Genomic DNA, 26,696 nt, shown 5'->3' on the forward strand with positions numbered 1-26,696 from the left:
GAGAGAGTACTCCATCCGAGTCTATATTTCTTGCAACACATCTGGCGTAATATATTACGCCACATGTGGATGTGACAAAATTTACGTCGGATTAACCTCTCGGGAACTTCGTATCCGTACGAGAGAACATGTACGTGATATTCTGGCCGCCAAAGAGGTTACTAACCCGGAGACCCTTAAGACTATCCCCCGTCACTTCAGGGAGGTTCACAATTGTGATCCAATCTCCCTGAAGGTTCGTGGGATTGACCGGGTGCATCTTGGTATCCGTGGTGGAGATTTGAAAAAACGTCTCGCACAGGTAGAGTGCCGATGGATTTTTACCCTCGGTACCATGTCCCCACGTGGACTTAATGAGCGTCTCACTTTTGCTCCTTTTTTGTAGTTCATTGACCGGTTTTGGTTGGCAACTGCCATCACTTCATCCGGTTCAATTGTAGTAGTCCGGAGGTGTGGACTGGAGAATTTTTTGTCCTCTGATGGTAGTTGCCACCCCTGGGTAATTATTTTATGAGTTTTAGACTTCGTATTAGTATTAATAGGAGGATTGTTCCTTGGCGTGGTTCTGTTTCTCAATTTTAACAGTGCGTTTTGTTTCCCTAGTTTTTTGGTCCTACCCCTATCATGTCCTATGCCCCACAGTCTTTGGATATCTACGGTGGAAGATGTCGTTTTTCAAGTTATCTTGAGACATGGAGGTGTTCTTGATGCTGGATAGAAATTAAATACTTACATGTTCCATTTGAATGATGTAATGGATATATCTCTATTCATCCACAGATGTATTATATGTGTGACGTTTTATCCTTGTACATATATTTCTATGGTATATGCATGTATCTATAGTATCATACATACTATGTCTTTTTGCTGGGTATGTGGCTATGAATATGTGAAAGTGCCGGCTTTTCTTTTCTCCCTGTCTCTATAACGCATCTTTTGCTTTTCTTATATTCCACCTATATCCATCCAACCATGGTATATTGCGACTTCCTCTGTTGCCACACGTTCTTATTACTGACCATCCGTCTCTGTTCCACACTGTGGGCATCTTTGCCCGATATACTAATGGACGGTTTGTCATCCCTTGGGTAGGCGGACTTACCTGATGACGTGTCAGAGGGAGGTCTTTACTTTCTGACGCGGCCGTTGCCGGCGTCCTTAGCAGCGGAGTTCCGGAAGTGCTGTGACGTCACAGGAAGTTTTCTTCCCTCCGGCTTCCGCTGCTGGGGACCCTGGGCGGCGCGTCTCGCAATACCCCGGTTTGTACGATTAACCTAATGAGGGGGCGTCTGTTCATTGGGGCCGGACCTCCTATATAAGATTCACATCTTGCACTATTTTTTATCGTCCCCCGACGAAGCACACGGAGCGAAACACGTAAAAAGCTTGGGACACGTGGGGTTTTCCCCTTCAGCACTAATTCCCTTGGTCCTATGTTCATATATGTATGCCTATGTATTGTTTTTCCCCTACAGCCTCTATAATAAATATTTATATATATTTTCATAATATGGCTTGTGTGGGTATATTTGCTACTTGGCAAACTGAAAGACTCTTTTTTCTTGGTTATATTCATTTGTAGAGTTGTTGCCTTTATTCATCAAGTGGCCCTCTTTTGATTAAAATCAGAATTAAGCACAAAACATTGCAGGCTGTTTGAGGACAAGATTGCACAGGAAACAGACCTCCACATGTAACAAAGAGTAGATAGATCTCCATAAAATTAGACAATGGCACTTAAGAATACTGGGCATGAGAATGCCAAAAATGCTTTAATACGGCACAAAATATTTAGTACTAGGTTCTCCCCTGAAAACATCAAAGAACTATTACATAATACCCCATTTAACAACAAAACTAAATTACAAATTCTGTTCACCCACACGAAAAGTAATATCCAAAATAAATAGTTTATTATACTTATATTATTGTTTGTTCCTTGCTAGCAAACAGGACAAACTGCACACTTATGTTTTCGGCACTTGATCAAATAAATGAGAATTAGGTTATAGAATAAATCATATGGATAGAAAAATGGAGCAAAATGAGGCACTGATGGAAACAGCTAATAAAAAAATATAAGTGGAAAGTTGGTGAACAAAAACCGTATTGCATAAAAGGAAATATAAGAAAATATAGTATAAAAAAAACGTAAATACCAAGTTACATACAGAGAGTCGTCTCGGGGGACCACAAAAGTCAGTAAATATATGCAAAAACATGAAAACGAGCAAAACCCGTAGAGATTATTGAATCTGCACTATCTGTATTGGGACCAAGATTAGGTCTATAAAAGGGCTACTATAATGATATTTTTCCCTGACCGAGCACCTCCTGCTACAATCTGGAATGCTGTATTACCATAACACACTGGATCTCCTTTTTTTATGAGCACCCGATTCCAATGACATGTCCAGTGAAGCGTTTTCATACACAAGTGAGACAAGGAAACCAAGTGGCCTTACAGAGTGACTTCCTACGGATACCAACACAGAAACTGAAGACTAGGTATTATCAAGGGCAGACATGACGCCTACAGAATTTGGAGCTCCACTGCGCCACAATTGCAGAATACCTAAGAATACAAAGAATACCAACAGGACAGAGGGTGAACATGCGTCCCACCATCTTTAATGACAACCAGGAATTTGGTAATAGGTTTTTTTCTGTCTACGGGGCTGCACCCTATCTGTGCACCTCCTGCTATAATCTGGAGTGCCGTATTACCATTACATATATTTATGTATTTGTTACATAAGCGGTTCTCATGTGATCCATAGATAGGCTGTATTGGAAATCGTACCAGTTGAGACCACAAATTATGGATGCGACTGGCTCTATGTGCTTGTTCACATTGTGGACTGGTGCAGTAGTTGCCCTTAAAATTTCATGCATTGTTATGGCTTGTAAAATGGACCCAAGTAGTGCATGCAATGGCACACTGGCTATAATGAGCCCGTTTGCTCTCCTTGTACAGTCTGTGGCACACATGGACAGAGTATAAGCTTGTCTCAAAGAGACTTAAGACAGACATTAATACAGCAGTCTGTCTGGTGAAATGTGAGCATATACTCACCATAAGGGTATGGTTCCACTTGCGTTTTGCACAGACGAGTGTAATCTGATAAAACATAGGACTGTATTCGCACCAGTGCAAAACTATGGGGCAGTGTCAATCTGTGATTGGTTTCTCATGCCATATCGGCCTGAGAAAAGAGTTGCAGCATGTTGCATTCGGCAGCGATTCTCGGTTCATGCACCCCTATGCAAATCTATTGGAACGCGTGGAACATTGCACTGCACTCGCATGTCATCCAAGTGCAGTGCAATATACACAGAGACAGGCCAGGGAGGAGATGGGGAAAAAGTGCTCCTTCCCTCTTCACCGCAGCTGTGATACAATCGCAAGATTGTATCACAGTCAGATGACCCTCGGCTGACGCTGGCAGCAGAGGGTCATTAATATATTGCTTCCAATGCTCTTGCATCACAAGCGATGCGCAAGTGGAACCTTACCCTAAGAGCATCTTTTACTGCAACAAAACCTCAGTTTTGAAACTCAATCACAGGATCCATAATTATGATAGCTTGTAAAACTGAAGCAAGCTAAAATAGCAGAAAATCTAATGGAAACCCAACAGACCTCATTATAGTAAATAGGATCCATTAACTCCATCTGTGTCCTTTATGTGACAGATCTCTGTTAACCTAGGCATAGATGCTTGTTATAATGCAACTTGGAATTTTACCTTTAACTCCCAGGTCATTTGCATAAATGATTAGAGAGGAACAAGAACCAGTGGGAAGGGGATGGTGCAGGCAGGGAGGTCATGATGCCTAGTCCAAATACTCAGTTAGTGGATGGCTGGAGAAACTAGGACAATGGCCTTCCTTCCCCTGTCACCGTCATAGACGTTAATTCCAGTGCAGGCGGACAGAGAGGGGCGGGAATAGAAAGATAAACCCGACCCACATATTCCCTTCCTGTTGCACGTGTCAATCAAGTAGCTGTGCATTACTGGAACTTTACTTGCACATATTTCTGAAATAAAACATCCAATCTCTGAACAAAAGATATGCTTACATTCAGCATCCTGGAGCCAGTATAGCACTGGTTTTACTTTTTATATGAAGATTATGCCGTTGGTTCCCTATAAATGCAGTTTGAGCTGAGTAAAATGGTTAGGATAACAAAATATATATTATATATGCCTTTGGTGGTATAAAAAAAATTCTTTGCTCTATAACCAAACAAACGGGTTTTACTGCTCTAAATAAATAGGTTCGAAAGGTGTCATAAAAATAGGAGTGCCGGCAAAGTACACCTGAAATCACCTGATGTTTGTCTACGCTGCAAATCTGATGTAATGCTGACATGTCAGCATTATTAATAGCAGCAGCCAAATGTCAAACACGTTTCATGTAACACAGGCCATTTTCCCTTTTAAACATGTTTTATATCTTGACCTTTAGTTTCTTAAAGTTTTGTTGTTATGGATGAAAAATGTTCAGACCTATTGGACCGGATTCATGTTTGTCTTTGTGCCCACACTCTGGAGTAAACATGGTTTGAGTGCTGACTTTTGTGTTTACAGTATATTATTTAATTTGTGCCTTTTTTAAAGTTAACTTTACTTTTTTTTTTTCCTTGTTGGGCATTATGGTTGTGGTTATCCAGATGTTTTAACTTAATTCATCATTTGCAACTTTTCAAAATGTCGCAAACTTTTTGCACAATTGTACTCCAGTAACCTGGTGGAGTAAAAAAACCTGCCTAAATTTAATTTTGAGAAGCAAAGACTGACATGCGACATTTTATAGTAACGTGCAGCTTTTTACTCTAAAAGGGTTCAAAAAAAAGTAAAAGGCGAAAACAAGAATTACTTTAATTTTGCACAAAGTTCATGAACTAGCACGTCATTTTAAAAAAGGCACAAAAAAAAAAATTGCATAGAACGCAACTCAGAAAATAAAAGGTCACTTAAAAAAAACAAATAATGAAATCGGTCCCACTGGATCCAGCCTGGCTGCATGTGGGCAGAGACCCCAACTGCCAATCAGTGACTTCCAATGAAGTTTAGGTCAAGTCCGGGTCCAAAACCGAACTTTAAAAAAGTTCAGCTGGACCAGCAGAACCACAACTTCCACGGGTCCGTTCATCTGTACATACATGCCCTCCTAGGATTTGTTTGACTCGACCATTAAAAAACAGATTTTGGCAGAGTTCCATAATCTCATCGCTTGAACAGTAAACAATCGCTATGTGTTATAATATAATCTGTCCTTTAATAAAAAAAAGAACTAAAAAGGTTTTTTTTTCACAGACAACATATCACTAACCCACAAGACTGGTGATAAATGTTGAATCAATATTTCTACCATGAGGACTCCCATGAACTAGTATTGAAGCCTCTAAACAATTAATATTGGCCATAAGCATGACCACTCTATACAATCACTGAGACATTCTGTGGATAAGTGATAAAGGGTGCGAGCAGGGAAAAACCCTTGAATCCTTTAAGAGTCTATGAAGTACATTTTTGTCCAGGTCACATGTATGAGGTGTATGCAGAAGGTACAATAGTTGAGCCTGCTCCACACCTGAAAGATGCTGGCTCCTGTTTAACCTATTTAGATCATGGGTGTCATACTTATTTTCACCAAGGGTCACATCAGCTTCATGGTTGCCCTCCAAAGGTCATTTGTAATTGTAAGGGCTCCTGCAGATCTCCATGCAACACTATACAAGCATGGACTGTAATGCACAAACTGGTCAGGGGCTATACATATGCTGTTCCTGGGTAGTAAGGCTGTACCACAGCTTCCCTGAGTAGTAGGACCATAAGAGACATGACCCTGGGTAGTAGGACTATACGACAGCTTTTCCTTGGTAGTAGGACTAGAGAAGGAGTGCCATTCAAGAACTCTCCCTGGGTTGTAAGGCTAAGGGCACTAACTCTGGCTTGTAGGGCAAAGGGCGCTGTCACTGGCTTGTAGGGCAAAGGGTGCTGTCCCTAGGGTGTAGGGCAAAGGGCGCTGTCCCTAGGGTGTAGGGCAAAGGGCACTGTCCCTGGGGGGTAGGGCTATGGGCGCGGTCCCTGGGATATAGGGCTAAGGGCACGTTCCCTGGGGTGTAAAACCCACCGCATGCATCCCCCCAGCAGCACACACACCCCAAACCCCCACCACAGGCATCCTCAGAGCATTCTAGACTGCCAAAATCTTACTGCAGGCATCTCCCAGCATTGTACACATAGTTAATCCAATTGCAGACATAGCTACAGCATTATACATCCTAGAATCCCATCAGTCATGCTACAGCATTGCTCCCCCCAAATCCCAACATGGTCTTCCCCCCAGAATCGCACAATCCCTAAAATCACATAAATGACATCCCCCCCAGCATCGCACCCCCACAAAATTCCATGACAGACATTCCTACAACACTGCGCCCCTAAAAAAATCCCACCACAGGAGTCCTGTCAGCATTCTATTGCCCACCCAATCCCATAACAGGCATCTCCCTAGCATTGTACGGGCTGGATTTGGCCTGTGGGCCTGGAGTATGAAACTCTTGACTTAAATGCTGTTGTCAATCACTGAGTTTAGCATTTTGATCATTGATTTCCATTGTCCTAACACAATGTGATAAAATATAAAAATTACCCCCTTTTCTCAAATATAATATAGTAAAAAAAAGTAAAAGAAATTGGTGTCACGATGTCCATAAAATTCAAAGCTATCAAAATCTACATTTATTTAAACCACATGGGGAAAAAAGAAATAAATAAGACGGAAAAAAAATCAAAACTTCAGATTTGCTGTTTGTCTTTTCAGTTGTATTTTCGCCCAAAAATTCCAACAGAAAGCTATAAAAACATCCTACCACATACCCTAAATTGGAATCAATAAAAACTGCATCTTAGTGGCCAGTGCAAGTTCTTATATATTACTGGTTAGTGATCTAATATTACACACAAACACACAAAATCATGGCCGAAAGTGTTGGCACCCTTGAAATAGTTCCAGAGAATGAACTATTTCTCCCAGAAAATTATTGCAATTACACAAGTTTTGTTATACACGTTTATTCTCTTTATGTGTAATGGAAGAACACACAAAAAAACCAATCCATAAACAAACATAAGACAAAAAACAATAAGCAAGTTTGACATAGATCCAAACAAAGCCCTAAAAATGGGATGGACAAAATTGTTGGCACCCTCAACTTAATACTTGATTCCACACCCTTTGGAATAAAATAACTGCAATCATTTGCTTCCTATTACAATTAAAGGGAACCTGTCATCAGAAATTTCGCCCAAAAGCTAAAAGATTCCCCCTCTGCAGCTCCTGGGCTGCATTCTAGGAAGGTCCCTGTTATTATTGTGCCCCATGTGAGACCAAAATAAAGCCTTTATAAAGTTCTACCTTTTTGTATGCAGCTTCTGTAAATGTGTCACGGGGGCGGGCTCTCTGCCGTCCGTTATTTTGCCCCCTGGTCCTGTACGCCGCCCCCATCGCTCCTTTCCATATCTGATGCACCGCCCACTGCTCCAGCCATCCCCGCGCATGCCCAGTGCCAGTCTCACAGGACTGAGCAGTGTGACCGCTGGTGACGTGTGCGCAGGCAAGTGATTATGGGCGGGACTGTGACTGTTATCAGCAAGTAGCCGGCCATAATCTCGTGAGCGCGCAAACCTCTCCAGCGGTCACACTGAGCTCAGTGTAGATGCTAGACTGTATGGGCTGCTTCCAGGGATGACGTCCCTTTGTCATGTGATAGTATTTCGAACACGCCCCTATCACGTGACAAAGGGACGTCATCCCTGGAAGCAGCCCATACAGTCTAGCATCTACACTGAGCTCAGTGTGAATGCTGGAGAGGTTTGCGCGCTCACGAGATTATGGCCGGGTACTTGCTGAGTCCCGTCCATAATCACTTGCCTGCGCACATGTCACCAGCGTTCACACTGCTCAGTCCTGTGAGACTGGCACTGGGCATGCGTGGGGATGGCTGGAGCAGTGGGCGGTGCATCAGATATGGAAAGGAGCGATGGGGGCGGCGTACAGGACCAGGGGGCAAAATAACGGACGGCAGAGAGCCCGCCCCCGTGACAGATTTACAGAAGCTGCATACAAAAAGGTAGAACTTTATAAAGGCTTTATTTTGGTCTCACATGGGGCACAATAATAACAGGGACCTTCCTAGAATGCAGCCCAGGAGCTGCAGAGGGGGAATCTTTTAGCTTTTGGGCGAAATTTCTGATGACAGGTTCCCTTTAACAAAGCTTCTTACACCTCTAAACTGGAATTTTGGAAAACTCTTCTTCTGCAAACTGCTCTAGATCTTTCATATTTGAAGGCGCCTTCTCCCAACAGCAATTTTAAAGTCTCTCCACAGATGTTCAGTGGAATTTAGATCCAGGGACGCATTGTTGTCACTTCAGAACTCTCTAGTGCTTAGTTTCTATCCATTTCTGGGGGCTTCTTGAAGTATGTTTGGGGTCATTCTCCTGCTGGAAGACCTATAACCTGGGACACAAATCCAGCTTTGACACTGGGCACTACATTGAAACCCAAAGTCCTTTGGTACTCTTCAGATTTGATGATGCCTTTCACACAGTCAAAGCACCCAGTTCTAGAGGCAGCAAAAATACCAAAAATATTTGAACTTCAAGCATATTTGACTTTAGGTACTGTGTTCTTATTTTTTGTAGGCCTCATTCAATTTCCTGTAAACAGTAGAATGATGTGCCTTATCAAAAAGCTTTATCTCTCCACAAGATACTGTAGTTTTCCAGAAGGATTTTGGCTTACATAAACTGCATTTTAGCTTTTTTTATGTCATATGTGTCAGAAGTGGGTTCCTCCTGGGTCTTCTGCCATAGGGTTTCATTTAATTCAAGTGTTGACAGAAACAGATGCACCCTGAGCCTGCAGGACAGCTTGAATTTCTTTGGAACTTGATTGGAGCCGCTTACCCACCACCCGGACTATGCTGCGTTACAACGTTTCATCAATTTTTCTTTGCCATCCACTTCCAGGAAGATTAGCTACATTGCCATAGGTTGCAAGCTTGTTCATTATGTTGTGCACCATGGATAAAGGAACATCAAGATCTCTGGAGATGAAATTGTAATCTTAAGACTGTCAATATTTTTCATCATTTTTGATTCTCAAGTCCTTAGTTCTTTTCTCCTCTTTCTGTTTTCCATGCTTAATGTAGCACACACAGACATCAATTCAATGATTGAGTCAACTTCTCCCCTTTTTTATCTGGTTTCAGGTGTGATTTTCATATTGCTCAGCTGTTAGTTGCCACAAGCGAGTTTGAAAAAGCATCTCTTGCTTAAAATAAAGTTGTTTACCCACTATTTTGTTGGACCCATTTTTGGGCTTTGCAGTGTGAAATTATGTCCAATTCGCCTTTTTTCCCCCTCATTTTTTTGTGTTTTTCCAATATATACAAAAGAGATAAACATGTATAACAAAATGTGTAATTTCAAGAATTTGGGAGAAATACTTCATTTTCTGAGACAATTTCAAGGGTGCCAACAATTTCAGCTGTGTGTGTGTATATATATATATATATATATATATATATATATATATATATATACATGCATGCACACACACACACACACACACACACACACACACACACACTGTACATATACAGTGCTTACAAGTAGTATTCAACCCCCTGCAGATTTAGCAGGTTTGATAAGATGCAAATAAGTTAGAGCCTGCAAACTTCAAACAAGAGCAGGATTTATTGACAGATGCATAAATCTTACAAACCAACAAGTTATGTTGCTCAGTTAAAATTTTAATAAATTTTCAACATAAAAGTGTGGGTCAATTATTATTCAACCCCTAGGTTTAATATTTTGTGGAATAACCCTTGTTTGCAATTACAGCTAATAATCGTCTTTTAAAAGACCTGATCAGGCCGGCACAGGTCTCTGGAGTTATCTTGGCCCACTCCTCCATGCAGATCTTCTCCAAGTTATCTAGGTTCCTTGGGTGTCTCATGTGGACTTTAATCTTGAGCTCCTTCCACAAGTTTTCAATTGGGTTAAGGTCAGGAGACTGACTAGGCCACTGCAACACCTTGATTTTTTTCCCTCCTGAACCAGGCCTTGGTTTTCTTGGCTGTGTGCTTTGGGTCGTTGTCTTGTTGGAAGATGAAATGACGACCCATCTTAAGATCCTTGATGGAGGAGCGGAGGTTCTTGGCCAAAATCTCCAGGTAGGCCGTGCTATCCATCTTCCCATGGATGCGGACCAGATGGCCAGGCCCCTTGGCTGAGAAACAGCCCCACAGCATGATGCTGCCACCACCATGCTTGACTGTAGGGATGGTATTCTTGGGGTCGTATGCAGTGCCATCCAGTCTCCAAATGTCATGTGTGTGGTTGGCACCAAAGATCTCGATCTTGGTCTCATCAGACCAGAGAACCTTGAACCAGTCTGTCTCAGAGTCCTCCAAGTGATCATGAGCAAACTGTAGACGAGCCTTGACATGACTCTTTGAAAGTAAAGGTACCTTACGGGCTCGTCTGGAACGGAGACCATTGCGGTGGAGTACGTTACTTATGGTGTTGACTGAAACCAATGTCCCCACTGCCATGAGATCTTCCCGGAGCTCCTTCCTTGTTGTCCTTGGGTTAGCCTTGACTCTTCGGACAAGCCGGGCCTTGGCACGGGTGGAAACTTTCAAAGGCTGTCCAGGCCGTGGAAGGCTAACAGTAGTTCCATAAGCCTTCCACTTCCGGATGATGCTCCCAACAGTGGAGACAGGTAGGCCCAACTCCTTGGAAAGGGTTTTGTACCCCTTGCCAGCCTTGTGACCCTCCACGATCTTGTCTCTGATGGCTTTGGAATGCTCCTTTGTCTTTCCCATGTTGACCAAGTATGAGTGCTGTTCACAAGTTTGGGGAGGGTCTTAATTAGTCAGAAAAGGCTGGAAAAAGAGATGATTAATCCAAACATGTGAAGCTCATTGTTCTTTGTGCCTGAAATACTTCTTAATACTTTAGGGGAACCAAACTCTGGTGGTTTGAGGGGTTAAATAATAAATGACCCTCTGAATAAACTTTTCACAATTTAAAAAAAAAAAAAAAAAAAAGAAATAACATTCTTTTTTGCTGCAGTGCATTTCACACTTCCAGGCTGATCTACAGTCCAAATGTCACAATGCCAAGTTAATTCCGAATGTGTAAACCTGCTAAATCTGCAGGGGGTGAATACTACATATATAGATATACACACACACACACACACACACATACACATACATATATATATACATATATATATATATATATATATATATATATATATATATATATATACATACATACACATATATATATATATACATACACACACACACACATATATATATATATAAAATATTTTACGATAAACTAACCACAATTGTTATTATAAAAAGACTACATTATTAAACCAGCATGATAAATGTCATAAAATAAAAATCTAAAAGAAAATTAAACAAAAAAAAGATAAAAATTAAAGCACAGATAGGTGCTTACGGTACTATTTTCACCTATAATAGGCGTGCTGCTACCTCAATGCTGTCACAAGGCTTTGTGAGCTAAAAACTGGCTGCTGCTACAATCCTGTACAAGTACTTTTGCTTAGTAAGAAATAAATTAAAAAAAAATTAAATTATGGGAAAATGATAGAGCACTGATGAAGAATGAAAAGTTTGTTCATTCTCTTTTAATCCAAAGTAAAGGGCAACACATTTCAACATTGGTATAATGCATTCCTCAGGTCATGAAATAAAACCATAAAAACAACAATGGCAAAATTCTGATTTATTCCCCTCCCCCACCAAAAAAACAGCAAAACATATTTAAATTGCAAGCACCCAAAACCAATTCAAAATGAAAAAATATTTAACCCTGCAATAAAATCCAAGCCTTCATAGTTCATACAGCTCTGATGATGGTAAAATAAAGAAGGTTTGGCTTTCAGGAAGCGAAGATGAAACTGGAGCCAGGACAAACACTTCAAGTAATACTACATTCAAAGACTGGTTACCGCTCCAGACAATTGTGCTCATTTACTGCTTTCAATTGATGCATTGTTTGAAATGAGGCAACATTGTATAATCGTCATGTTCTGTCTGTACTGTCACGGTTTATTTTGAAAAACGATAAAAGAATAATCTAAACTGTTGTTACACTACTCCACACTTCTGGAAGTAAAACCGACTTACTGGCAAATGTGACTATCGGTGGTTTTCACTTTCAGATTTTTTTTCCCTTTAGGCCATGTTCTCACCTAGTGTGAATGCCTTTGTGTTCAGAAACTCTGCTGCGTTTATCAGTTCAAGTAAAGTGGATGTGATTTCATGAAAACTCACGGCCACGGTGTGTGTAAAAACGCTATTGAACAGTGCGTTTTACCTATAGGAATTTATGGGGCGCCTGAAAAGAATGCATGTAAAAAATGCAATTGCTTTTTTAACCCCATCATCCCCGGACGATTTTACGTTTTAATATTTTCCTCCCCTTTTTCCAAGAGCCATAAGTTTTTTATTTTTCTGTCAATATAGCCATATGAGGACGTCTTTTTTTTTCGGGTCGAGTTGTACTTTTGAACATCATTGAATCTGGATGCGAGAAAAGCTGACCAACTGCTCTCCCTCATTGACTAACATTGGTCAGAGTGCAATGCGAGATTTTCTCGCATTGCACTCGTCCAATTTCAACGCTCGTGTGAGCATACCTTTAGGGCACGCTTACATGAGCGTGAAAAATGGACGAGTACAATGCGAGAAACTCTCGCATTGCACTCTGACCAATGTTAGTCAATGAGGGACAGCAGTTGGTCAGCTTTTCTCACATGCAGATTCTGGATGCGAGAAAAGTCACAACATGCTGCGATTTTCTGCGAGAGCCGTATCAATCACACCTATTCAAATGAATGGGTGCAAGAGAAACATCGGACTGCACTAGGACGTTATCCCAGTGCAGTGCGATATACGCAAAGGCTGACAATGGAAGCGATGGGGAGGTGGATTAACCCCTCCCTCTCCTCAACAGCGCCCGCCCTCAGCTTCACAGTCGTATGACACTCAGCTCACACTCGCAGCAGAGCCTGATCCGGGGGTCATTATCATATCGCATCCAATGCTCTCGCATCAGATGCTATACGCTGGTGTGAGTCCAGCCTTATATGAATGAAGTTTCTACCATATATTAGTTTTTGGCACATTTAGAATTTGGCAAATTTTTTGCTTATTTTTTACAATTCGTGATTAAGAGTATAATTTTATTCTATATTGTACACTGTCATTTTTCCTGTAAATTGGTGACATTGTCTGAGATTTCACATGTATAGACAGAGGTACAAATTTTTTTCCCATGAGATATTTCTATGTGCCACTTATTAACTTCTTCATTTCATACTGCTGTGCAATTTTTTAGCCTTCTTAATTTTTGCAATAAAGATGAATTTTGCATCAATTTTGGTTTGATTTATTCAAGTGTAGTTTTATAGGTATTAAAAAAGTATCTTAAAGTTTAAATCAAACTTTAAAACTTATTGTTGATTTTTTACATTTTTCACGTCACTATTTAAATTGAAAAAAACCTAAGATTTTGCAATTTTCACAATGACAACTTACACAGGGCTGGCACGATTCTGGAGATCTCACTACTCAGCAATCATCTCATTATCATTACAAGCAGGATACAAATGACTGGAAATATAAATATATATATATATATATATATATATATATATATATATATATATATAGATAGATAGATAGATAGATAGATAGATAGATAGATAGAGAGAGAGAGATAAACAACTATTTACAATGGGTGATGGACACATCCTCCTCTCCCTGCTGCACAGGTCACATCTCTCCTACAGAAATCAATGACTAATCAATATCTCCAGACTGCGATTTCCTATACTCCATCTGATTGCTGAATGATTCCTCATTTCCATGTGATTCCTAAATATGAACAGCGGCTCAGGCTAGATATCTATTGTAGAGAATAAAAAAAATAATCATAAAATAAAAACTGATTTGAAAAAATATAAATCTGGGTTTAATTAGTAAAACCATTTGCATTCACTTTAATCTTTATTTACGTGAATTACAAATGAAATACTGTGTGACAATACTATTGTTCCGGATGTAAAACAGGACTACGGTGTTTGAACCATATATTTATCTGTGAGCTTCAATGGAGACAACTATGGCACTGAAACCACTCAATGACTCCTGAAAGTTGCAGTACAAGATGTGTTTTTTAAGGGACTCTGTCACCAGGTGTTTGGTCCCCTATCTGAGAGCAGCATAATGTAGAGACAGAGACCCTGATTCCACCGATGTGTCACTTACTGAGCTGCTTATTGTCATTTTGATAAAATCAATGTTTTCTCTGCTGTAGATCTAGCAGTTATACAGACCACATGATTATGCTGGACTACCTGGCAGCAGGCAAAGTAGTCCTCTATTGATAATCTACTGCTGATTAAACAGTGATTTGATCAAAACTACACTAAGCAATCCAGTAAGTGACACATTGCTGGAATCAGGATCTCTGCTCCTACATTATGCTGATCTCAGATTAGGTGGCAAAAACCTGGTGATAGATTCCCTTTAAAGTTAAACTTAGGCACTTTTCCCATGAGCACAATTGTTACTTATTTCCCGCTGAATGTTTGCTGCAGGGGTTTTCACAAAATCACGCAATAACAATCTGCTCCAGTTGGGTTTCAGCAGTGTTTTTTTGCATTTTGGTGTGGATTTATAGCAATTTTATGTGTTATTTTTAGTACAGAAGTACTGGGATCCAACACTCATTAACACAATTGCATTTTTTTTTTTAACATCTGTTTTCTCGATTTTCCCCATAGAAGCTTACAGGGGTAAAAAAAAGAAGCAATGGACAGTACCATAGTGTTGTTAACTTCACTTTGCTTGAAATGTTAAAGGGAACCTGTCAGGTGCAATATTCAGTCAGGACCACGAGCAGTTCTGGGTGCATATTGCTATTCCCTGCCTAACCGTCCCTGTATACACTAGCATAGATAAACAGATCTTTAGGAAATGTATTTCTAAAAATCCTTTATGATATGCAAATGAGCGCAGGTACTAGTCGCAAGGCCGTTATATCCCCCGACTAGTTCGCCCTTTTAGCATGTTAGGACGCCCACAGGAGCGTGCTAACATGCTATTCAATGCCCCGTGTCATCAGCATGGACACGTGTACATGTGTCCACTGTCACCACCTCAAACACCAGGTTTAGGCTCAGTGCGCATGATCAGAAGTGACGTCACTAGACCTCACACTACACCTTTATGAAGCTGGGATATGTATAGTGGGCTTCATAGTGCGCATGAACGTATGTGCCAGGACTTCTCAACATGCGCACTGACCCTAAACCCAGCATTGGAGGCGGTGACAGGACACAGGTACACCCATCAATGCTGATGACATGGGGCATTGAATAGCATGTTAGCACGCCCCTGTGGACGTGCTAATATGCTAAGAGGGTGGACTAGTCAGTGGAAGTAACGCTGTTGCGACTAGTCCCTGTTCTCATTGGCATATCATAAAGAAATAGAAATACTTCTAAAGATCTCTTTATCTATGCTAGCATATGCTGGGACAGTTAGGCTATGTGCTTACGGGAGCTTACTCCTGCGGATATATCCGCAGGTACAGCCGCAGGTTTACCGCAGCAGCTCCCCGGAATCCGCAGCTATACATAGCTGCGGGATTCCAGCGGAATTATTGTGGTAAACCTGCGGACATTCATGCGATTTACCTGCGGAAGTCCCGGCCTCTATCTCTATAGTGGAGCGCCAGGATTTCCGAAGGGAAATCTGCAGGGATAATTGACATGCAGTTATGTGCGGCTGCGGGACATCCGCAGCATATTCCGCAGTTTGGACACAGACTCTCCCCAATGTCCCATAAGATAACATGGGGAGTGTCTGTACATGCTGGAACCTGCGGATTTATCTGGAAAATATGCTTTTTGTTGATGTACTGGTCCTGAGGAAGAGGTCTTTGACCTTGAAACGCATAGACCGTTGAAATAAAAAGAATATTATCCTTCATCAACGATTATAGTTTCATATTTGGCTGATGCGCGGATTTAACCCCTTCTACATATCTCTTGAACGTTCTTCCACGTGGGGCTGCAGCAGACGCCATTATCTCATGCGTATCAGTAGTTGTGACTTTCACAACTTTACTAGGTGAGTGTGTATTCTATTGCATTTACCACACTGTCCTTTGGTGTTACACTATCAGCGCTCTTATTTTTAGATAGATCCTAGCAGACGACATATGATAAATTGCCAGCAGGACTCAAAATAGAGATAGTGGTTTACTAAAAGACATTATATGGGTTATCCAAGCAAAATGGGCTAACATTACAAAAAGGGAAATATGTCTCCAAGACTGTTGAATTGTCAGGCACAATGGGTGTTGTGACCTAAATCTACTGCATGACCTGGTTGTTCCTGACATCAGTCTGATCAGTCCTTAAAGGGGTATTCCCATCTCCAAGATCCTATCCTAACATGTACTAGGTGTAATAAAAAGATTAGCAAATACCTGCAATTAGAAATGTAGTATAGTTCTGATTCACTTTGTCGCTTACCTCATGTTCAGGGCATTGCAGGTCCTTAAGGATCAATACTTACAACCACGCATATAGTGACAGTTAGTTACTATATTTTTCTGTTTATAAGACACACCCGAGATTTAGAGAAAAAAAAAAATAAAAAAAGAGAAAAAAAAATGGGGGACAGGGGGGTGAGGCGGGGGGGTCAGTCTTACAATCCGGTGGTCACTTACCAGGGGTGGGATGGCAGTGATTGTTGAGCGGGGTCACAGGAAGCAGGGGCGGTGGTGGAGCAGGTTGATGCTGTGGGCAGTGCAGCCGGCGGGTGTCCCAGATACTGTGAGGTAGGCAACTTGCAGAAACTGTCGGTGGTGTGGGCTTCAAAGAAATGGTGCCCAGAGTTGGCATGTGCGCAGATTGAGCTATCGGCTCAATGACAGGCGGAGATCTCATCTGCGCAAGCGCCACCTCCGGGCGCCATTTTCCCTATATCCGCTGCTGGGAGATCAATGGGCCGCAGGCGGTGCGTGCGCAGGTGAGAACTTGAGCTGAGAGCTCCATCTGCGCACACACCACCTCCGGGCCCCATTATTTGAAGCCATTTTTAGGATGCCCTGTCACGCCGCAGCACAGCAGCCCACAGCACTGCAACACAGCACAGCGCCCCGCAGGCCCCACGTGCATTTGAATTGTAAGACGCACCCCTCATTTTCCGCAAAAATGTTTGGGAGGAAAAGTACGTCTTATAAGCCGCAAAATACGGTAGTTAATTATTTTCTAGTGGTCTTAACCATGGATACCTAAGGTCCTGCAATGCCTTGAACATGAAGTAAGCAACAATGAATCAGAACAATACTAAAATTTCTAATTGGCTGCATTTACTAATATATTATTAATTATTATTACTATTCATACCACATATTGGGATAGGATCTTGGTGATGGAAATACTCCTTTAAAGCACATATGACTATTGTTTCAAGGCAAGAGTGCAAAATGTGAGACAAGGGGCATATGAGATGAAGGCTGCCAAGTCACAAATGGTCATGGTTGGTCATCAGTTTGGTTCCATGCAAATGCAACATTATATGTAAACTTACATGGTAACATTGGCAGATGCCCATCTAAAGTGCACAATCATTCCTACAGTGTAACCAGACTCATCTGCATCTTGTCCTGCATATTGTCCACATGCAAAAATAAGATCTTGGAGAGGTGTACTCTGGTATAGGTCAGCAGGTAAGGCACGGAGCTGTCACTTGCTGGCTAACAATTATTATCAATGTCCAGTGTATTCTAGAAGGGAGCAGCAGGAAATTTTATATGCAAACTCATGGCCTGACTCTATATGTCCATGGCTGTCCTTCAGCACCATCACGCTTTGCTTTGCATTCTCTGCTGACCTTCGCTGCAGTGGCAGCAAATTTTCTCATCACTTCAGGTACATCTGACTTTTTCTAATATGAAAGCTACTAGCTGTTTCCAGCCAGCTAATGCTCGACACGCCCATTAAGATCAGCTCCTCAGTGTATACAGGACTCTGCTGTGGGTATACAGCCCCCCCCCCCAAGGTTATACAGCTTTTCTCCCCCCAAGGTATACAGTTGTCCCCCTCAAGGGTATACAGCTCTCCTCCCCCCAAGGATATACAGCTCACCTCCCTGGTATATAGCTCCCCAAATTAATACAGCTGTCCTTCCCCCAAGGTATACAGCTCCCCGATCTGTATACAGTTAGCTGTATACAGCTGGGGGTGTAAGGGTTAATCACCGTGGCACTACACTGCAGAGTTGAATATTGGCAAATTTCCCGGCGGGTTGGGGGGGTGTAAGGGTTAATCACCGTGGCACTATACTGCAGCCTTGAATATTGGGTTTCCCGGTGGGCTAGCAGTGTAAGGGTTAATCATTGTGACAGGTTAATCACCGTGACACTACATTGCACATGGAGGGGAGGAGTCAGGGGTCACATGATCAGGGGGGTCAGAGCCGCGTGTACTAATGGGCGCGGGGGGAGGAGCCACGTGTGGTAATGTACGAGGGGTGGGATTAGCAAGTAATCACAACAGCACTTATATATATAGATGTCACCACTCCTGTCTGTTTTGATACTTAATTTTATTATCCATGAAATAGTTATTTGGCATCCTTTCTCATAACTTTGCACTGTTGTAGAATTGACAACTGGGTATTATAATACAGTCATGGGCAAAAGTGTTGGCACCCTTGAAATTGCTCCAGAAAATAACAGTATTTCTACCAAACAAATATTGCACTTACACGTGTTGTTATATACATTTATTTCCATTCTGTATATTTGAACAATACAAAAAAAAAAAAGTAGAAAAAAAGGCAAACTGGAAATAATTTCACACAAAACCCCCAAAATTGTCCAAACAAAATTGTTGGCACCTTCAACTTAATATTTGGTTGCACACCCTTTGAAATAACTGCAATCAATCGCTTTCTATAACCATCAACAAATTTCTTACACCCCTACACTGGAATTTTGGATCACTCTTCTTTTGCAAATTGTTCCAGGTCTCTCATATTTGAAGGCGCCTTCTCCAAATAGCAATTTTAAAGATCTCTCCACAGGTGTTCAATGGGATTTAGATCCGGACTCATTGCTGCCACTTCACAACTCTTCAGTGCTTTGTTTCTAGCCATTTCTGGGGGCTTCTTGAAGTATGGTCAATGTCCTGCGGGAGGACCCATGACCTTGCACGCAAACTAATCTTTCTGACAATGGGCACTATATTGTGACCCAAAATCCTTTGGTAATCTTCACGATGCCTTGAACACAGTCTATGCACCTAGTGCCAGAAGAAGCAAAGCAACCCCAAAACATCTTTGAACCTCCAACATATTTGACTGTAGGTACTGTGCTCTTTTCTTTGTAGGCCATTTTCGGTAAACAGTAGAATGATGTGCCTTACCAAAAAGCTCTATCTAAGGTCTCATCTGTCCTCAAAACGCTTTCCCAGAAGGATTTTGGCTTACTCACGTACATTTTGGCAAACTGCATTTTAGCTTTTTTATGTCTCTGTGTTAACAGTGGGGTCTTCATGGGTCACTTGCCATAGCATTTAATTTCATTCAAATCGATGTTGATGCATCATTCACCCTGACACTGATGCACCCTGAGCCTGTGTTACAACCCTTCTTCAAATTTTTTTTCTCTGCTATTTACGTCCAGGCAGATTAGCTACAGTGCCATGGGGTGTAAACTTCTTCATTATGTTGTGCACCATAGACATAGAAACATCAAGATTTCTGGAGATGGACTTGTAACCTTGAGATTGTTGATACTTTTTTTTAAAATTTTGGTTCTCAAGTTCTCAGCCTCTTCTCTTATCTCTTTCTGTTCTCCAAGCTTAGTATGGCACACACAGACACACAATGCAAAGACGGAGTCAACTTCTCCCCTTTTTATCTAGTTTCAGGTGTGATTTTCATATTGCCCACACCTGTTACTTGCCACAGGTGGTAAGTTTGAACAAATATCACATGCTTGAAACAAAGTTGTTTACCCACAATTGGAAAGGTGGCAACAATTTTTTTTGGCCCATTTTTTGGAGTTTTTGTGTGAAATTGTCAAATTTTCCGTTTTCTGTTTTTTGTGTTGTTTCAATACACACAACTTAAATAAACATATAACAAAACGTGTATAATTGCAAAAATTTTCTAGTAGAAATACTTAATTTTCTGAAACATTTTCAAGGGTACCAACACTTTCATCCATTACTGTATACCCTTGTCAAAGGGGCGTATCAGGGACAGGCTGCTCTCACAGGAGCTAAGGCACTGGAATTAAATGGACTACGTCACCTGGATTCTGTACCTCAACTGAGAGCAACATATTATAGACCCTTCAAAACTACATACCACCTGTAGACAAGTATGCTGCTGTTTTGGAAGAAGGCAGACATGTTGTTCTAATTCTAGACAATCCCTTCAACGTGTGTTGCAAGCCAGAGCAGTGCTAGCTTACAGAATGGCTGATGACATGGAAAATTTACAAACGTGTTTGACAGTTTTCTGGCGTAAAACACCTTGATATGTCACAAAATCTTTGTGCAATGCAAACTTGCTAAGAAAATGTGCGACTTTTGTCATTTTCACACCAGTTTTGGGCAACTCCACCAAAGTGGGTGGAGCAACAGATTGTGGCAAAGCTCGCTTGACAAATTCATGAAAAGATATGACATATCTTATGGCAGAAATGGTACTCCAGTCTCTAACTGGAGTAACATTTCCGGTAGAAGTGCAAGCCAGCTGTAGAATGCAACTGATTGAATAAGTGGCATATGCCTTTTAATGAATTAGGCGCAACTTACTCCAGCAACCCATCATTAAATCTTAAAGAATGGGGCCCACAGCTTTTAAGAGGTATGGCTAAGAAGGCTGGCAAAAAACACAAAGTCTTGTATATCTTTTTTTGTATCTCCATGTAGGTATCAGAATAATAGACCTGTTAAATTGGTTACTGATGTGGAACTGAGTGGCGCTGGTGACATCCCACATGTACAGACCTGCCAGGATGTGTGCTCGTTTCACAGGTATTGAATAGGACAAGTGCATAACACCTACTAATTGTGAAAGGCTCACAGCAAGTATGTGCATTGGCGACGCTCATCGCAGAATTTGGAAATGTGCCATTTTGGACATCTTTTAACAAAATAATGTTTAAATTTCAATATTAAAGAGGGTCTCCAATTTAAGAAAAATGGTTCTCAAATGGTCTAAAATAACAAACTCAGTTGGTAATCACCCTCCCTGGGTCCAACGCTGCTGCTCTGATCCTGGTGTTTTGGCTGCAGCGGCGATGTCAAGCCAACAGTGCACGTCAACGCTCTAGTCAGTCAATGAGATTAGCGGCTGTGCTGAAGTTGACCGCACGTGCCGCTGAGCTAAGTACACAAGCACGGAGTTTAGCGACTGGCTGGAGCGGTGATATGCGCTGTTGACGTGACGTCACCGCTGCAGCCAATGCACCAGGATCAGAGCAGTGTCGGGGAGTCGAGTACCTGCAGAGATTTTTATTTCTGCATCTTTGAATGGCAAAAGGGCTGTGGAATTTGTTGGTTCTATACAAATACAAATTATTTTAGGTATTTTACAATTTGGGGCCTACTTTCCTGAAAGTGGACCACCCCACCCAACTTTAATATATTGTGAAAAATGTCCTGCACACAAATTTACCCTAAAAATATTTTACAATATTCGTAAAAAGTTCCTTACCGTGATCTCTGAATTTCAAAGGCACTTCCACTTCCACTTTGCATTTGGTCACTACAGCTGAAAATGGGAGCAGCAGAAGTCCTGCAAAATGCAGCTGGTAGAATGGCAGAGGTAAGAGAATTCAGGCGGCCTCTGCTCCCCGCACAAGACAGTGGTACAGGGATCCCTGTGGATGCTGGTACTGGAGCATTGCTGGTGAAAGCATCCTCTTCCTCTTCCTCATCATACTCACTTAAGTGGTGTTTTTTCCCCTGCTCCACCATCTCCTGCCTCCCACCCAAGGAACAAGATAATGGTCCTGATGGTGAGGTCACTCCTGTCTTGCTGTGCTGTGTAAGGAGTTGATGATTATTTGCAGGCAATGTATTAAGAGATGTATTATGAATTAATTCCTTTTCTGCAAGCTGGAAAGTCTGTCGAATTTTGCTTACAGCATATGCAGTGCCCTCCCTTGTTGCCCCATTAGCCTGCAGTGGTCGCCCATCCAGTGAGATGTTGGTGAGGAAGGAAAGGGCAGCCTGTCTCCTGCGAGGATCCATGCGCTGTTGCCTTCTAATGTGATCCAGACTATATGAGCCTGGAGACTGCATTGATCCCCCTATCATCCCATTGATACTGCTTTTACTGCTGGTGGCAGTGGCCATGGTAGATGTTTTTAAAAAATATCAAAGAAGGCTGCAGGATTGCTTCATAGGACCAGAGCATGAGAGTGCACGCCAAAGAACAGCGCACACAGCAGCAGTAGCAGCAAAGGCACTGCTTGTTATTGCTGGGTGTTGGGCGGGATCACAGATGACATGCTTCCCCTCTTCCCCTCCCCTGTTTATGTCTACTGCACGTGTGCAATAATGGGATGGATCTCCCCAATTTACAGCCAAATGTGGATTTTTACAGATCAACTGTTCCCCCTAGTGGGCATGTTCGGTACTACACTGAAAAACATCTGCATTTGCAAAACAATCTTCCCTCCCCTGGTTGAGCATGTGCTTGTTTATTTCATGCCAACTATGTGTGAAACAGGACTCCCCATAAGGAGACGCAACACAAACTGAACTGCGACAAAACAGACAAAACTAATGCTTCTGGGACAAAAAAGTAACAAGACCACTTAAAAGCCCCGATACTAAAGTTGTCTCTAAATTCAAGCCATTTCCTGATTCACTCAACACCAACATACACTGCACTGCTGTACACAAATGTCGTTTGCATCTTGTGGAGCTGATATCAGTTTTTTTCTACATCAGAAAAGATATAAAACACATTATTACACTGAATAAAAATATAAAACACAACACTTGTTTTTGCTCCCATTTTTCATGAGCTAAACTCAAAGATCTAAGACTTATTCTATGTGCACAAAAGGCCTTTAGCTCTCAAATATTGTGCATATATTTGTGTAAATCTGTGTCAGTGAGCTCTTCTCCTTTGCTGAGATAATCAATCCACCTCACAGGTGTGGCATTTCAAGATGCTGATTAGAAGCATGATTATTGCACAGGTGTGCCTTAGGCTGGACACAAAAAAAAAGGCCACTCTAAAATGTGCAGTTTTATCACACAGCACAATGCCCCAGATGATGCTGGTTTTGAGGGAGCGTGCAGTTGGAATGCTGACTGCAGGAATTTCCACCATAGCTGTTGCCCGTGAATTGAAGGTTCATTTCTCTAGCATATGCCGTCTCCATAGGCATTTCAGAGAATTTGGCAGTACATCCAACCGACATCACAACTGCAGACTATGTGTAACTACCAGCATCCAGCATCTTCACCTCCTAGATCAAACCTGGGCAAGGGGCGGCCCGCGGGCCACATCCGGCCCGCCTACTCTCTGTGACCGGCCAGCCTGGCTCAGGGCGTCCTTGCTGGCTGGTCAGTGATGAGGGCAATCTGACCTGTTGTCCGGAGCTCCAGGCTCCGGGAGGCCCGTGGTCAGATTGCCCTCATCACACGGTGCGTGCCGGGCAGGAAACAGAGGACAGATCCTGCAGCGCCGCACAGCGTAGGCAGCGGAATGCAGGAATCTGTCCTCTGTTCCCTGCCCGGCAACTTTCTCTGTGACACACACGCGCGCCCTAATGTCGTCAGTACGGCGCGCATGTGTGTCATTTGAAAAGTTCCCGCCCGGCAGGAGAAGAAGCTGCAGAAGGCGGGGCCCGTACGGAGAGAAGCAGCGGCGGGGCCCCTACAAGAACAGCAGCGGCGGGGGCCCATACAAGAGAAGCATCTCAGCGGGGGCCCGTACGGAGAGAAGCAGCGGCGGGGGCCCGTACAAGAGAAGCATCTCGGCGAGGGCCCGTACGGAGGTACCTGAGGAGGGAGAGGTGAGTAATAACCTGAGGGGACAATGGGGGGCGGGGTAACTGGTGAGTAATATTTGGGTGTAGTGATGTAGTATATTGGAATGTAGTTTTACAGGTGTAGTATATATAGGGGGTCTAGTGATGTATATGGGGATGTAGTGATGTATATTACAGGTGCAGTATATACTGCAGTGAATATTCAGTGAGTATAATTACCGGCGATAAGGAGCGGGAGGCAGCAGAGCCAGAGACCGCAGCGCTGGAGAGAGGTAAATATAGAAAATCTTTTTATTAAAAAGACCTGTGTTTTCTCTGGTATTTGTCACACTGATGTCACACAGATCACATCAGTGTGCGATCCGTGTGACACCCGTGCTGCTGGAGAAAAAAATGGACATGTGTGCATGTGTGCGTGCAGGGTCACGAGGGGTCACACAGTCCGTAACTTACTGTTTGTTTATGAAGGGATAGTATATATACTGTATACAGTATTGGGTAGAACTGAGTTAATTATGTTAGGCCCTCTAAAACCATCCCAATTTCTCATGCGGCCCCATGAGAAAAGTAATTTCCCACCCCTGTCCTAGATCATCAGAGACTGGCCCCACCGGACAGCTGCTGCAACAATCAGTTTGCATGAAAAACATAATTCTGCACAAACTGTCAGAAACCGTCTCAGAGAAGCTCATCTGCTGCTCGTCATCTTCATCAGGGTCTCCACATGGCTGCAGTTAGTTGTCACAACCGACTTGAGTTGGGAAATGCTCACATTCGATGGTGTCTGGCACATTGGAGAGGAGCTCTCTTTATGGATGAATCAAGGTCTTTACTGTACAAGGCAGATAACCGACTGCGTGTATGACGTCCTGTGGGGGAGCGGTTTGCTGATGTCAATGTTATGAATAGAGTGGACCATAGTGGCGGTGGGGTTATGGTATGGGCAGGAATATGTTATGGATAACGAACACAGGTGCATTTTATTCATACAAAAGAAAAGGGTAAAGCGGGCTTTACACACAGCGACACCGCTAGCGATGTCGCTGGTGAAAGCACCCGCCCCCGTCGGTTGTGCGTCACGGGCAAAATCGATGCCCGTGGCGCATAACATCGCTTACACCCATCACACATACTTACCTGCCTAACGACGTCACTGTGGCCGGCGAATCACCTCCTTTCTAAGGGGGCGATTTGTTCGGTGTCACAGCAGCGTCACTAAGCGGCCGCCCAATAGAAGTGGAGGGGCGGAGATGAGTGGCCGTAACATCCCGCCCACCTCCCTCCTTCCTCATTGCCGGAGGCCGCAGGTAAGGTGATGTTCCTCGTTCTTGCGGTGTCACACATAGCGATGCAGAACGACGTCCTGCAACAGCAACGATAATTGGGATTAGAATGACCGGACAACGATCAGGTAAGTAATTTTGATTGTTAACCGTCGTTCGTGCGTTTCACACGCGACGACGTCGCTAACGCGGCCGGATGTGCGTCACGAATTCCGTGACCCCAACGACATCTCGTTAGCGATGTCGTTGCGTGTAAAGCCCCCTTTAAAGTCCGGCTCCGACATACGAAATCTGCTTTATTCCAGTTCACATACAGTGCATCATAAACAGTGAGCACATCCAGAAGTGCTCACTATGGTAACACAGATTTAGACAAATTTGTGGACAATATTTCAGAGAAAAATGCTTTTTGTGTACATAGAAAAATTCTTAGAGATCAGCTCATGAAAAATGGAAGCAAAAATAAGTGTTGTGTTTATACTTTTGTTCAGCCTAAGGGTACGTGCCCACGATCAGGACTCACTGTGTCCTGACCTGCGGGGCCGCGAGTTTCCTCCACAGGAGAACGCAGCTGCTTGTACCCACGATCAGGGTTCAGTGTGCTGCGGTCGTTCGCTTGTGTCCTCCCTGCAAAGGATGCATGCGAATCCACAGCAAACAATTGACATGCTGTGGCTTGGAAAGCTGCACCGCAGGTCAGTGTTTGCTGCGGAAAAAAAAAAAAGCATAGTGGGCACGAAATTTCTAGAAATCCCATCCACTGTGCTTGTACTGTACAACGCAGCATTTTGGACACAGTGAAAACACGCTACATCCAAAACGCTGCAAACACTGATCATGGGCACGTACCCTAATAGTACTACAATTTATTGGGAGCCAGTTTTACCTACCAGTATATATTTGGAAAATTCATACAAACGGGAATACAAAGATGGGCCCTATGTAAGTACAAGAGATAATAGCAGTGCCTGCAGATCTGGCTTTGGGGTATACATATATGCCAACCCAGTGCAATGACAGAGCCCATCTGGTCTTGTGATACTGGGAAAGGAGGGCAATAGTGTTTAAGTGGAGAATGTGCTCGGCAGCCTACTTGATTTAATAGTATGGGCGCGTCACTAAAAGGTATGATGCTCTACACATGACCAGGTGACTGGCACAATATAGAATCCATGTCTATGTACAAGTATAACACTAAGCATCCAACTTGTCATAAATGGTTCAGTGTGTAAGC

General features: G+C 42.6%; 1 protein-coding gene across 2 annotated transcripts in view; it reads right to left on the reverse strand.

Annotated features, from left to right (window-relative positions):
• The window catches only part of CABLES1 (Cdk5 and Abl enzyme substrate 1), a 151,935-nt gene that overhangs the window by 79,329 nt on the left and 45,910 nt on the right, over nucleotides 1-26,696 (reverse strand). The window contains exon 1 of one of the 2 annotated variants that reach the window (XM_075314453.1): nucleotides 21,884-22,649. The exons of the other annotated variant lie outside the window; for it this stretch is intronic. Within the exon in view, the coding sequence (XP_075170568.1) occupies nucleotides 21,884-22,527 (644 nt within the window). The 5' untranslated portion in view covers nucleotides 22,528-22,649. Of the gene's footprint in view, nucleotides 1-21,883; nucleotides 22,650-26,696 lie in introns of those variants that run through there. 2 annotated transcript variants of the gene reach the window in all.

This window comes from Anomaloglossus baeobatrachus, chromosome 6 (assembly GCF_048569485.1).
Source record: "Anomaloglossus baeobatrachus isolate aAnoBae1 chromosome 6, aAnoBae1.hap1, whole genome shotgun sequence".
Classification (NCBI taxonomy): Eukaryota; Metazoa; Chordata; class Amphibia; order Anura; family Aromobatidae; genus Anomaloglossus; species Anomaloglossus baeobatrachus.